Source organism: Rhea pennata, chromosome 3 (assembly GCF_028389875.1).
Source record: "Rhea pennata isolate bPtePen1 chromosome 3, bPtePen1.pri, whole genome shotgun sequence".
In the NCBI taxonomy this organism is placed as follows: domain Eukaryota; kingdom Metazoa; phylum Chordata; class Aves; order Rheiformes; family Rheidae; genus Rhea; species Rhea pennata.
This window is the reverse complement of record NC_084665.1, coordinates 93403598-93418700: the sequence shown is the minus strand read 5'-3', so window position 1 is coordinate 93418700 and position 15103 is coordinate 93403598. Positions and strand designations below refer to the sequence as shown.

Sequence of the window (15103 nt, the reverse complement as noted above, 5' to 3'; positions counted from 1 at the left end):
TATCCAAAAGGGCAGTCAAACCTTTTCCACAGTTGTCTGTTCCTTCCCCTTCCTTTGAGCTGTCATTAGAGTTTTAATCTGAGTATCTTGAGGAGGCAGAAGGAGTAGCCAGGGAGAAGCACAGCAAGACTGACCTTTTGGGGAGAACAGATTTATGCCAGAAGAAAGTGGTCATGTAAGAAGAAAGTAAGTTCTGTTCTGGGAGCATTACTCCTTACTATAAATTAATACATGAATGCACAGTAATAACTTTCAAAAAGCTCAGTAGATTGTGTATGACAACAGTACTACATCTTAATACATGTTCAGTACTACATCTTAATACATGTTTTGATAACATTTTTACTGTAGAGTAACTTATTTACTTTCAGTTAAACGACTCATTGGACAGTAAATATATTTTTCACCTTTCTTCATTATTATGATACTTTGAGGTGTAATGTGTTATGCTTTTTTTTTTTAATTATTTTTTTTCCCCTCCATAAAAGCTAGTCTTCAAGTCTGATTTGGAAGTCATTTGGAAAAGAGGTGAGACTAAAAACTTCTGGATATTAGGATTTGTTTTTTTTTATTTTTTTTCCTCTCATTCCACAGAAGGCAGGTTGGGATACAGTCATAATGTTATGTTAAAGGATGGATGTGCAGCAGAGCAGCCCTTTTGCCCCAGTGGGACAAGCTTGCATGCTGGACTGGGCAGTAATAAAGGGCTGTTCTCCATTCGTTCCCTTTTCCTTATTCCCTTAGTATTTTCTATTTTTAAGAACTCTATTTTGATTGTCTTTGTTAGAAATCAGAATTAATGTATGCTCATCTTTATTCTCTTTGCAGTTTGGAAGCCCTATGGTTCTGCTTGTCCTTGCCACATAAATTAAGTATTTGACGCAGTTCCCTTTATTTTGAGGAAACTCATTCTGAGCTTCAGAAGTTGACAGCAGCTCTGAGCTCTGTCCAGGCCACAGCACGTATCGACAGTCTTTGCTGTGCCATCTGCAGGGAATGAATGCCAGACTCGTAGGTCAGAAAGCCCAAATCCATATAGCCTGGGCTGAACAAGCAGGCAGTAATGGATCGAAAGCCTCCGTTTTGTTTAACCTCGAGCAGGAGACAGATTTACACTCTGCTAATATGAATCACTTAAATAGCTAAAAAGCTGCCAAACATTTTATGTGAAGTTAAAAAGAATTGGGTTTTATGTTTTCATTCGTTGCTGATAATAGCATATTTGCCTGTTACAGAACTTCATATGTTTTTTGTATTGTTTGGGAAATTTTTGTTAAGGATTTCTCTCAAATGGCCTCCTTAAGTGATGGAATTAGACTGACTGTTTTCCTTTCCAAGTGGTTTTACTTTACTAATGTACCCTGTCATCAGTGTTCCAGCTAGGATTCTCTACAATTTTATTGCAATACAGTGACAAGTATGCTTGCTATATTTACAGTATCCTTATGAATCTTAACAAAATTAGTGTAATCCTGATTGTTTTATTTATGAGTAGCTGAAAAATCTTTTTTTTAATTTTGGGCCTATTGAGCTATATGTGATGAAATAATATTTTTTCTTGTCACTTGTTTGTCTTTGCATCTTGATCTAACTGATTAATGGGTTTCAGTTAATTTGGGAGTGAAGTGTAGATATAATTGTATAGCAGAATTGAAGGTTCCTTCTCTTTTCCCTTCTCTTGAAATTTAGTGCTGTTGAAAATTGAATACTAATGCATGAGAATTATCTTTTCCGATGTTTTGGAGCTTTAAAGAATGCATTTCTACCATTTAATGCTTGCATTCTTAACTTCTGCCACTTCTAACAGAAGCAGATAATTCTTATGCACAAGTGATAGTGAATTATAATTTGCAAATTAGATCATGGTCATTTGTAGTAAATGTTTAGTTGTCTTAGGACACATCCTGTTGCTCTTCCCTTCTATTCCTTCTTTTTGCAGCCTGGAAAAGAATTAGTTTTTGAGGACCTATTTATCTTGTTTTCTGGAGATCCCACAACTCCAGCAAGGCCATAGGGTATCTGGAAATGGGGGACTAATTTACTGCACATGTGAAGGTCATCACTACATCACGTGCATAGAGAGCACGGTATGTCTGGAATGCATTGGACCTAATGTGTCGTGATATTTTTTGAACTTCACATAAACAGTAAATGTAATCCTCAGGGATTCATCTGACATACTGTTATGCATTTGTTTCCAGGAAATACTGAATAGAAATATGAGATCTTATTTCTATCCTTATGTTTATGATACTGAACACCAAAAATACTTCTACGCAACCTCATTTGTTACTGAAACATTGAAAGGAAACTGTAACTAGTGGCATTTAGGAAAGTTGCCTCCCGCAGGTTTTGTAATTTATGAACACATGTTCATTAGGGCTGATCTAAACATGAAAAAGTTTATTTGGGAGGGAAGGATGAAGAGTTTTCAGAGCATTTGTTGAAACTTTACTGAGTTTTTTTAAAGCTACGATACTGTGATTTCAGTAAGTGCGTGTTTCTATTAATTTTTATATAATTGTTTGCATGCTTAGTGAAAATCAGATGTAATATAAATACAATTTCAGCACTTTTGCCAGCTTCTTTAAAATTATTTTAGAGAGGTAGTTTTTTTAAAAAACGGAAAATTTTGCAGTCTGTAAAGAACAAGATCAAAAACATGCAAAATTGAAATTTGAAAGCAAATATCTGTTTCCTTTCTATAAGAGATAGAAAATCTTTTTATTCCAAGAACAACATTTTTCTTTTTAAAGAAAATAGGCAGCTTGGCACTGTGACAGAGTAACAGACACACTTATAATCTAATCTTGGCTGTGATCATTTCTTTAAAGGCAATTACTGTGTTAGTGAAGCAGTTGGGAACAGTGGAAGTAGTGCTGTTGCTATGTGGATAGAGTAATAGTGTAAACCACAGCTGACCATCAAATTCATTTTGATTTTAAGTCTCCCTTCTTGCAAGGAGGGGCACACCATGTTACTGGTGATGTCAGCACATAGATTTCAAAGCACTTGGAACTGCCAGACTTGTATTTTCTTCTGTCATCAGAGCTAGTAGGAGGAGAAAAAGCTGCCAAAATGATGAATTGAGAATTGAACAGGAAAATGATTATAGGACTTTTGGATGGAAGGTTGAAACTAATTTGTTAAGCCACTCTATTGCAAAAACTGTGGGCTGCAGTTCAGAAAGCCGTCAGAGCTCAGTTTGAAAATACTAGTTTAGCAAAGACATTAAGAGTATTTTTACAGAATTTCATTATTGGGGTGATCGTGCTGCTAGCATGTTGCTCTGACAAAACATAAATTGTAGCTGTGCGTTACACCAGTGTAAACCAGCTCTGAGGAAACTGAGGCAAAACTGAGCAAATACATTCAATATTTGCTTTTGAATTAGCCTTAGAGTGATTTTAGTAGTTGAAATCCCCAAAATCTCTGCATTAATGACTAGATGCAGCCAAGGTGGTAGTGATGCAGCAGCTTGTACGTGGTGCCTCATTACCTGGGCTGGGTTGTCCTTTGAAAAGGCACTTCACTTTTGCTGTTGCTTCAGAGAGGTGATCTACATCTACCTCATCTCTGTGGTGGTGGTTTCTGCTTTGTTAACCATACACAGCTGCAGCATAAATCAGATTAATTCCTTGGACTGGCTTGCTCCATAAAGAGATCCCAGGGGCAGGTGGGAATAGGAGGTAGCATAGGATCAGTGCCTTTCAGGAGCAGCAGAAGTTGTGTTGGCTGGACCCAGCTGTGAGTTGCAGAATGACAGCGACGTAAGGAGAACCCACGCGCTCCAAAGAGCCTGGGGCTGCTTCTGCCTTTCCTTTACGGATGTTCCCAATGATGGCAAATGCTTTCCATTTTCATTTAATCTGAGTGAGGAGATATCATCAGAAACTGGATTATCACCCACAGACTGATCTATCAGCAAGCAGCAGCTAATGGTTATAGATTTAAAGGAGGAACGTGTGTATTGGCTTCAAGCTCCTGAGCCACACTGTAATCTTTTTAGATGCATTTTTTAAAGTACTGCAACATGTATGTGTTTCTAAACTTTTGAATCTAAGTGTGAAGAATGAGGTTTTGAAAAATAGGGAATGTTTTGGAGGCAGAGGAAGCTCAAACCCTTAAACAAATGCAGTAAGTATTTACTTGTGAAGGAACAAAATATTGAAAGGGCCTCCGTTTCTCTAGCCAAAACAAATGAAAAAAAAACCCTACTCCAATTTATCCACCTTTTCAAAATACGATAAAATGGTAGTGTTCCGTACTGGGCAATTTGTTACAGTGTGCTGATTTAGCTACTATGTTTTCTCCAGTTTTGTGGCATCGCTATTTCCCATTAACTTTGTCAGTTCAGGTCCCTGTTACCTGATGTCTGCCATGCTGTTGACAAAGCTGCCAGCAGCAGTTTGATAAGATATTTGCACTGTAACGATCATCTCTGTGTTGGGGTTTAGTTATACTAGAGACTGAATACTTGACACTTTTGCTTTGACAGGGAGTAATATTTTATAGTTTGTTTTAAACACGAATTTAATATTTCATAGAAGAGAATTGGTATTTGCAAGTAATCATTAACAGTGTTTATTTTTCCCCTGTAGACTGCAGAACAGTTACTTTTGAAACTTTCCCTTCGTTTTAACCAATTATATTATTTCCAAGGAATAAGAGTAAATTTCCATATAGAGATGCAAAAATCACATCCATTACTGTTGGCTGCTGTCATATTGCTATATAGTACCATCATCTGTAAGATAGAGAAAACAATGTCGTAATTAAAATGAGGGCATAGAGAGACCCAGTATGTTTGATGAACCAAATTAGCATTTTGTTAATCTGATTTGTGGCATGAGTTTTCCACGGAAAAAAGACTGTGTATGAAATCAACTAGGACAAAGACTCTACAAAACTATGAACAAATTCATTAGAAGACGCAAGTAGAGGGAAAGAGCTGCATGATCAACAAATGAAGATTGTTTGAGAGCATTTTACTAGCTGCTCACAGAAGAAATTGGCATAGTTGAGAAGTAAGGCATGAGGGCTGCTGCCACTCAAACTATAGGGCTTGTAAGGGTGGTAGAATAACCTATAAACTAAAAATCCAGTGTGTCTAGCTGACAAAAAAGCAAGTTTATAGCAGTTAGTATGAATTAGAATTTAGGGAGAATTAACAGAGGAAGCAAAAGAAAGAAACAAAGTCAATTGCCATGTGACGCTTAAAAGATCAAAAATAAAGATAGATAAAGTTTTTTTTTAAAAAAAAAGGTAAAGGAAAAAAGGTAAACAAAGATATTACTGAATGCAAATAGTAAGGTCACTGAGGTCCTGCAGCATCTGATTTTTACCTTTTGTTGCTTAATATTTTTATCAAAGTATATAAAAACATTTAAAAACATCACTATCAGTGTTAAAAAAATTGGAGATAACAGTTGAAGAAGTAAATAAAATCAACACATGATCACTCATAAAGAGAAGATAGGTTCATTTACTGAGCTGGATTCAGGCAAGCAATATATTTTTCAGCATGCCCAAATATAATTTTGTGTCTTGAAATAATAACTGTGTGCTGTATTTCCCTCCTTATTCCAGGAATAAATTATTCTTTAAAACCAAAAAATCCTCTTTCCCCCCCAAACTGGGAATCATAATTGTTTGAAACTGAACCTCATGTCGTTACGCCGTGGCCAAATGACCTGATACATCCAAGAACTGCATCAACACAGAAGTACTGAATAGAGGCGCAGAGGTTGTATTATCTCTGCGCTTGGCATTGTTCTGAAAATGACTGCAATGCTGTTCTTTTAGATGGACATACTTCAAAAAGCACAGTGAAAATTGGAGATGATTCAGAGAAGGGCTGTAAGAATGATTAAGGGATTGGAAATGTGCTATGTGATGAAAGACTTAAGGAGCTCGGTCTGCTTAGTTAGCAAAAGTGTGGTTAAGGGATCATTTGATGGCAATCTTAACATATTCATGCGGGTAGCAGAAATGTGATAATAGATAGCTTCTCCACCTAGCAAACAAGTAAAATAAGAACCAATAGCTTAAGGTTGAAGTCGGACAGATTCAGTTTAAAAAATAAGCAAAATTTTAACAGGAAATGTAATTAAGCATTGGAAGAACTTACCAGTAACTGTGGTGCATTCAAGAACACTGCAAATGCAATATTAATTAAGATTGCATGTCTTTCTAAAAAATATACTGTAGTTTAAGAACAAGTGTTGAACAGAGAAGAGTAGACATGAAGCAGAAATTAATGCAGGGGAGCCTGTAATACACAAAAATCGCTATAATCACATCTGTCCTTAAAATCCAGGACTCATTTGTGGTGCAGTGTAATGGCTAACTTATGCTCACTTTAATTCTGGCTTAACGATTAGAAGAATATTTAAGGTATTTCTGTATGACATGGTGTGATGCTGTGCAGCAGTATCCAAACCAACTCTGAACAAGCTAGGTTGGGTACCAAAAGCACCCAAGCTGTGCTAGCGTGGTTGCCCACCGGGGCTATGGGTAGTGGGTTTTTTTAAGCAGACCTGAGCAGCTTGTGTGAAAAGCTGTGTAATCGCAGCTGCTAATACACTTGTAACATCATATAGACAATGAATCTTTGAAGTCCTTGGGTGTCAGATTTAGAAATAAGGACTGCTCGTGGAATAGGAGTTTTCCAAAATGAGATTTGTCTTTGTTTGCATGAATTTAAGTGGAAGAATAGACAAATTTGTGAAAGAAGGATTATTAATTACTGAGAAAGCAAGAAACTGTATTGGGCTCAGAAAGTCTGTGATGTGAAAGCAATTAGAGGTTGCAAACTTGTCTAGGAACATACCAAAAGCCCTATTCTTGCTCTTTCCTGAACATCCATTTAACCCCCTTTTGGAGACAGGATATTGGACTGCTGGATTTTTGGTCTGACCTTTTGCAGCTTTTGTTACATGTGTTACAACAATGTTTGTATTTTCTACTATTACCTGCTCAAAAAATCAAAGGTGTGATTTTAAAGATAGCTTGCAGTGCTTCAAAGTGAGACATATAAATGTTTCAGAACAAATATATGTGAAAGAAGAAATAGATTATGAGAATTAAAAAAATCTATTTAATTGACTAATCATATCAGTTTTGTCATATCAATTTAAAATTGGAATGTACTTGTTCTTCAGTGAGCTGTCTTTTGGTGCATTTGACAGATTTATAGTGCAGTTAATGTTTCTGCTCATTTAATGAGTTTCAAGTGCAGGCGAGAGAAATTCAAGAAATGAGTCCATAAAACTACATGTTACTTTCCAACTGTTGAAATGATTTTTCCTTTCTTGTTCCTCTGAATGTTGTGAAGCTGCTTCATGGTACAGTATATATTTCATACTGTTTATAGGCCTGTTAGTTAACAGTAGTACATCTGTGGCCCAGCTATTTCAAGCTGTTAAAGCCTTGCTAGAGAAGCTAAACAATTTGAAAAGTATTTGAATTGGAACAAAAACTGTATAGTTAGTAGATAATTTTTATGTATTCCATTATGTGGATAACATGGAGCTGCCTCACTGGAGAATGAATTGGTATAGATAAATAGAGTATCAGAACATTAGGAAAGACTGACCTGACAGCCAGCTCTGCCTTGGGCTTTTCCACTTGATGAGTAGTGGTACACTAACAGTACACAGTATACTTAAAAAATATAACTATAGCCAGCCTGGAAAGATTAACGGACAAGTTCTTTTGGCTTTTTCTTCTGTTATGCATCTCTAGATGTTCATGGAACTTTTATATGAACTTTGAGATGATTAAATGTTTATTAAGAAAAGTGAGACTGGACTGTCATATTTCTGACCAAAGGTATCTGATATATGTCTATTCTACGCAATCTAGCAAATAGTTGTAATAACCTTCAAGGTAATCTGATGTACTGAAGGTTTATACTGTTAGGTTAAAAGTATTTTGCTTTCATTGTTATGTTTACTTTTATTAAAAAGTACCTTATAGTTCATATTCTGTAAATATTGTACTATAGAAGTATTTATAAAGTAGGTCACATTAAATCTCCTGGTTTTTGTGCAATTTTTAAATTTTAAAGTGTTGCTTGTAATAGCCATGTAAAACTTAAATCATAAGCATTAACCCACATGATTTGTTTTCTTCCTAAAATATTATTCAATATGCATACTTTTGAACAGCTATGGATTGTGAACTTTATCTAGGATCTGGTCATGCAAACATGTATTTCAGTGAAGAATTTCTTTACATGTGTGCTGTCACTATATGCAGGATCAAATTCTTACTGATTTATTGTTAAAATCCTTATTCTTCAGAAATTTGCATTTGTAGAGGAAATTAAAATGTAATGGAATATGATATTTCATTCTTGATATTTGCTTAAAATTGAAAGGTAGATGTGAATTTTTTTGGTTAATGCAGAAAAGATTCTAATTAACTTCTCAATTTAGATTTGTAGATCCATTATCATTGCAATGAAAATATAAAAGGGAAGAAGTAGTTACATTATAACACTGCTAAAAATATTACATAATTCATGTATTCTAATAGTACTGTGAGTAAGAAGTCAGAAGAGCCTTAGTTTGGTAACATTTTGCGGATTTTTTTTCCTTTTCAGTCAGTGGTGAAGACTGGACGATTGCTGATCAGCCATGAGGCGCCTTTGACAGGAGGATTTGCGTCTGAAATCAGTTCAACAGTTCAGGTAACAGGTTACTTGTATTTTAATGTTCTGCATACTTGAGCATGTTTATCTGTAGAAAAATATTTTTTACTATGTTTAAAAATATGAAAATTCAGCTTTTAAGTTGGTTCCCTTTAAATTTTATTAAATTAGTTTTGTGTATATTTGCATTACTTTATCTGAAAAGCTGAGGAACTGTGTTCCTGCCATGCACTGTGTTAAGCATAAGCTAGAAAACTTAACTTGCATTGAAAAACAGGTAGGATGTGCTGTCAGATGCAATAGAAATATCCTTTTGTACAGTCTGTTCTTAATGCTTTTTTGTTTTTGTTTTTTTAACCTTTATCTTATTTTATCCAAAACTTTTTCTTTTTTTAAAATATGTTCTGGGAACGTTGAAGTTAGAAACAGGAGAGGGGAATTCTTTTTTTAAAAAAGAGTATAGTATAGGGTTAAATTTAATGTTCAGAGACAAAGCAAGCTGGGAAAGTTGCTCATGTGGGCTTTTGGTAATATTCACAGATGTGTAGAGCTTGTGTGCGCAGAAGAGCTTTGAAGCGTTGCAATGTGCATCAGTATTAACTGCCTGTAGAACTAGGCTTCAACAGAAGCCCTTTTGAGCTTTCTGCTGTGTTTTGTATCTATACTTGCATCAATTCTTCCTATTAATTTGATTTCTTTCCTGTGCGCATGAGCAGTGCTGGTTTATAGAAGATTTCAAAGTTAATTTTATCCATCACTGCCTGGTTACTATTTTCTGATTATTCTTAGAGTGGTCCCATTTTAAATTATAAGACTGAGGAGAAAGGGGGTTATTAAATTTACAAAAAAAAAAAAATCCAAAAAACATACAAGCAGTAATTAAAGCTTAGGATTTTTTTTTTTTTTTTTAAGAAAAGAAGAGAATTAATTTTTGTAGGAATGTAATTTTGAGTTAAATATGCAGAAGGAATAGGAAAGTTGTTTCTTAAAATCTTCGTGAAACAAATTTAAAACAGTTGTATCTTAATGTTACTCTTTTGAGTACGAAAATTTTGACTATGAAAACTTTGTTTTTAAAGAACAGATATTTATTATCTTCCTAAGTGGAGGATATTAAAATATGGAGAAACCATATTTGCCTTCTCTCCCCTTCTCTTTTTGGATAACCTTGTTGATTAAAATAGAACTAGTAAAGTCAGAAGGCACTGCCAAGCATGAGTGTTGAAATTAATGTTTGTTCTTATATTGTTAAAAAAAAAGGGAAAAAAAAGGAAAAATTGAAACTAGCTCAGCCAAAAGAGCCTCTCTCTTTTAGTGGCTCATGTTTTAATTAACACTTAGGGCAAAAGTTATATAAAAAAATATAAATCTATATAAAGTTATGCAGATAGCTTCATAATACTTTAACACAAAAAAAGAAAAAATATATAGAGAAAGATAAAAGGGAGTTCAAGAAAAAGATTGAGTGGATACTATTGGAAGATTCATTGCACACAGGGGATCAATATATTGCTGAGACTACAAAATGAGTTTTTAATCTTTCAGATTTGTGGTAAGAAAGGCACTTAGCATCTGATACATCCATGTTGATATTATTGTCCATATGTGTCTTGACAAATATCATTTATTTAGACATCAAAATTTAAATTGATTTAAAAGAGGCTATTTCTTTCTGTGTATATTGAAAGCATCTGTTTGTTTTGTGATAGTAGCTCATAATTTTGTATTCATATTTTATTAAGAAAACTAGATTTGTATCTTGAAAAATGTTAGTTAATTTGCCATACAGGTTACTTCAGAATAAATGTAGATCTTTGGCATTGAATTTATCTGTTGAATTTCTTTTATATAAATTGACTCTCTTGAATCCATGTTATAACTGTATTGCCATTACTGTTTATATCTATTCTTCAAGATTTTATCATCCTTAACTTTTTTCAGCTTCTAATACCAGTTATTTTTCAGAATATCCAAAAGAGATTGGAATATAATTTATAAAGCATAAAAAAGTTTTTAAAGAATGTTGCTTTAGGCATAATAAAGATTTTGTTTTTTTGGTCAGTTACAACACTTATTCCCTTAGCGATCAAGTAAAGTCTATATGTCTGATATCAATGTGTAGTAAAAGCAAAAAGGAAAAGTGAAATTCATTTTTGCTGGATGCATTATATACTAAGGATGCCAAAAACTTGAGGATTGCAGTTGGCTTTAGTTTCTTCTTACACATGGAAGTAATAAGTCTTCAGTAGGGTCCAGTTGGATTAGACGGTTACTTTTCATATTGTTGTTCTGTCCTTGTTGTGAGGTTTCTCATCACAGAAATAAGGTGAATAAAAATATACAAGTTAAAACTATCAGAAACATTTCATGGTGATGTACGCTTTAATGAAATGAGTATAAATGGAAACAGTGGCAGTTCAGTCATGAACTGTGTAAGGGAAAACTTCATTGAACTTTTTTTTTTTTTTTTTTTTTGCTACATGAGACATTAGAAGTAGCAGTTGGAGACCATATTAAATAAGAATTCCTCTGTGTCTGATATAGAGTATTTAGAGGGGGCACATTATCCCATTAAGCAATATTTCACTGTGATTTCTCAAAATGCTTGACTAAGCAGGCGGATAGAGTGGTGGAGTGATATGACTTTGCCCTCGTATTATTAAGGTTTTGTTCGTGATCTTTGTGGGTGTCTTGATGTTAACAACAGATGGCAGGGTAAATATAGGTACAGTAAATACTTCTTTTTGATTATATAATCTACAGAAAAGCTTGCAGAAGTGTTATTTTCAGCAGAGAGGGCATTAAACCTATTTTAATTAAGAATGCCATGGAATAGTCGGAGGAGCCTCAGGAAAAGGCCTACTGGGATGTCCATTCCAAAGTAACGAAGCATTAAGGTGAGGAAGTCATCAGTACGTTGCTTTTAGCACAAAAGAATGTAAATCTAGCATTTGCATCCCTGCTAGAGAGAAGCAGAAAGGATATTTTCAGAGAGAGATGATGGAAACGATTCCAGTGGAGATGGAAGTAATGATGTTAGATATGGGACAAAAGGCTGGTCTCACCATGCAGAGAGGAGCGCGGGGGCGTGCTGCACAGGGGAGTCCTCAAAACCGGGTCACAGATGCCCCAACCTGGTTCCCCCGCACAGCTGTCCTGGGGGAACTGTCAGCCTTGTGGTGAAACCCCTGGCCAGGAGCTGACAGAAGAGACTCTCCAGACCACCTTACAGACTGAGGGGGTCAGTGCCCAGGGTGTGTGGGATGTATTATGGGATGCCAGGGAAAAGCATTTGGGGAATGCACAAGACTTATTGTGGGATGCTTAGGTGAGACACCAAAGTTGGGAAAAGGGAGGGATCAAGGTGGTTTGGGGAAGAACAAGCAAGGGAAAGCAGAGGGATAAGGGCATAAAAGGGGCTGGCGGCATATACAGAGGGCAGCCAGGTGTATGCCACCTCCCAGCTTCGGCAGGGCTTCGTATTTTGTATGCATGTATATATTTCCCCACTAATTCACCTTCATCCTGGTCAGCTAGAGAGAGGAACAGGATGAAGCCAATGGTGCTGTTTGTGTTGGGTGAGTGCTGAATGCTTGTGTTGAGCTATTTGTCCAGCCAAGCATATGTGTGTGTGTTGTGTAGTTGTGTTTTTCACATGTACCTATTGGGGATACACGCTCAGCCTCACTGGACCTGAAAATATGGAGCTGCAGCTGCCTTGCCTCCATTGGGCTACTGGATTTGGCAGCCCTGAACAGGTTAGGTGATTCCCTTGTTGGGCCGGAAAACTGGTCTCTAACCTTCAGAGCTATCCATGGAGCTCAACACTGAAGAAATAGCAGTCAGGTTTGAACTGAGTCGCTGGTGCAGCTCCTGTAGCTTCACAGCCTTAAAGCCTGCTGAACTGACAGGAAGAGGAATCATATCGGGATAGAGGGATGTCGGGATATAGAGGAATACTGGGTAGAATGCAAGTGCATGTTGTGTTATTTTACTCTGGTTTTGTTAATCTTGTTTACAACTCTGTAATCGAAACTAAAGATTTCACTTTATTTTAATAAACTAGTAATCTTTCACCTCTTAAGTGTCTATGCTTCAGAGTTCCTTATAGGTGAAGTTGACCAACCTAAATGCATGTTGTTTCTCTAGACATGTGCATAAGCAATCAGAGAGGATTTTGAATGTTTCTGAAATCAAGTTAAGCTGTAATCCATGGCTGCCTTTCAGTAGTGGTAAAATGCTACCCTATAGAGAAGTTTGCAGTCCAACTTTGTCCTTATTGCTGTCATACTGACAAAATAAAGATGATACTGTGAAATAATTTCACAGAGAGGTGAAAGACTTAGTAGAGGACTATAAAACTGTAGTAAATTCTACAAGTGAAAATTAACTCAGTCGCATGAGGAACTAATCCTTGAGTTTAGAAGTCTTGCATGTTTACAAGCGTTGATAACCCTTTTGTCAGATGTCTTTATTTGTCACTGCTGCTGCGTCATCAATGTGTCAAAATTTGTCCTGCTTTTTTCTGGCTAGTGAAGGATTATTGTGTTAGCTTGCTCTCACTGTGCTAAGCCTTTGAGCATAGCAGTTTTGATCTCTTTGTAGAAAGAGGAGTTCCTTACGAATGAAGCAGTTCTGTTGAGCAGGCAGTGTAACGGGAATAAGGAAGCTAGGCAGAAAGCAATAATCCTGCAGTAACCCTGCAGTGGAAAGTGTGCTGTACATAGTCAGTGTTGAAATAAAAGCATTTTTTATTGATCTATTGCAATTCTTCTATAGGGACTAACTCATAGATGATCTTTTCTTTTTTTGTTTAAGATGTCATTTCTTAAAGTTATTTCAAAATTATTTATTTTTCCCTCTGACATCAATTATTCCCTCTGACATGTAATATATTACAAAGCTAAACCTAAACTGAAGGTCTTCTAAATCTTACTGTGTAGTCTAGTCAACGTAGCAGATTTGAAGATAGTTCAAGGATTCTGTTTTAGGAAGGAATTAAATGAGCCACAGAACTTTTTTTTCCTCTATAAAGTAGGCAGCTGTTCAGCATGAAATATCAATCAATTATATTTTTCTTTTGTTCATAATGTGTTAGAAGACAGCATTTGAAATCTGGGCGTTACTGAAAACTTCATGACATTGAGTAGCGCTGTTTGATATTTCTTTAAATCCTTCTGAATTATACAGCTTTGAAAGGAATGTTACTTAGATCTCAAATAACTTATTCTTGAAAATAGATTTCAGACAGTCACTAAAATAATGTGCAGTTCCTGTAATTTGCTATTTTTATGTAGCTTCTGTGTATGACAAAGTACACACTAATAGGGGCTATTCTGCTTAATTTCTGGTACATGTGGGGCCAATAAATAGTAACTGCTTGAGCACAGGATTTTATCAAGGATGAGATGACATAATACAACATACAATGTTCTTTTTTAGTTATTCAAGTCACCTTTCCTGTCCTTCTTTATCCAAACTCCTTTCAGAAAAATATACTACTATTCTCAGAAGGGAAGGTAATTTGGAGGAGAACGTATTCAGAAATCAAAATTGAGGACTTCAGAGTGTGTCAGTGTAACTTTGAGTAGTTTAAGGTATGTGCGTGCTGGGAAAAGATTAGGATTTGTGTACTGACTCGTGGCTTGATTTTTCATTTCCTTGTTTTTATGGTTTGTATATTAAATATCATTCCTGCTTTCCATGGGACTACATTGGGGAAGTTTGTATTATGATTACAATAGCATGGTGGTTATATTTATATATATATTTGTTAGGACTAAAAATAAGTAGAGGGAATATAGAAAATACCATTCGTCATTGATCTTGTAAATACGAAAAATTTATATCACAGGAAAGTCTTGGTTGTTTCTACCTGTTATCTACAAACAATCTGACAATTTATTGGAAAATAGAAAATGTTTGAATAATGTTGATTAGATTTTTCTTTAAAAAATTTTGAAATTTGTGATATATATACATCAATAATAATACAGCAGAGTATACCACCAAGCTGTATATTGTTATTAAAATACAAGAAATGCAAATGGCTCAAGAAAGGTGATACTTGGTCTGGGAAAGAATGTTACTGTCTATCAAATAACAAAATGGCACACTTTTTTGTAGTAGGTTTGCACAGATGTGTAAAAGTACGTATTGGCTTCATTCTGTCAGCAAAAGAGCAGATCTGATTTAATTGTGTTTTTCTGTTGTAGCAGTGCAGTTTCTTTTCTTACTACCTGGTAACTGCTTTGCCCTTGGCCATCTGATATGCCCTGGGGAGGATCTGGGTGATGAGTAGGCGATGTTGGGTCTGGAAGCCATGGAGAGGAGAATTGAGTTCTGTTCTCAGGCTTCTGCAGAAGAATTACGTTTCTCATCAAGTTACATTGGTTTCAGGCTTACAATTTAAAATTAGCCATGGGGTAAGTCCCAGTAAATTCAATT

General features: G+C 35.6%; 1 protein-coding gene across 2 annotated transcripts in view; it reads left to right on the top strand.

The window, feature by feature from the left end:
• Positions 1-15103, top strand: part of BCKDHB (branched chain keto acid dehydrogenase E1 subunit beta) — a 144595-nt gene that overhangs the window by 75353 nt on the left and 54139 nt on the right. For both annotated transcript variants that reach the window (XM_062571053.1, XM_062571052.1), the window contains exon 9: positions 8609-8695. In XM_062571053.1, the coding sequence (XP_062427037.1) occupies positions 8609-8695 (87 nt within the window). The remainder of the gene's footprint in view (positions 1-8608; positions 8696-15103) is intronic.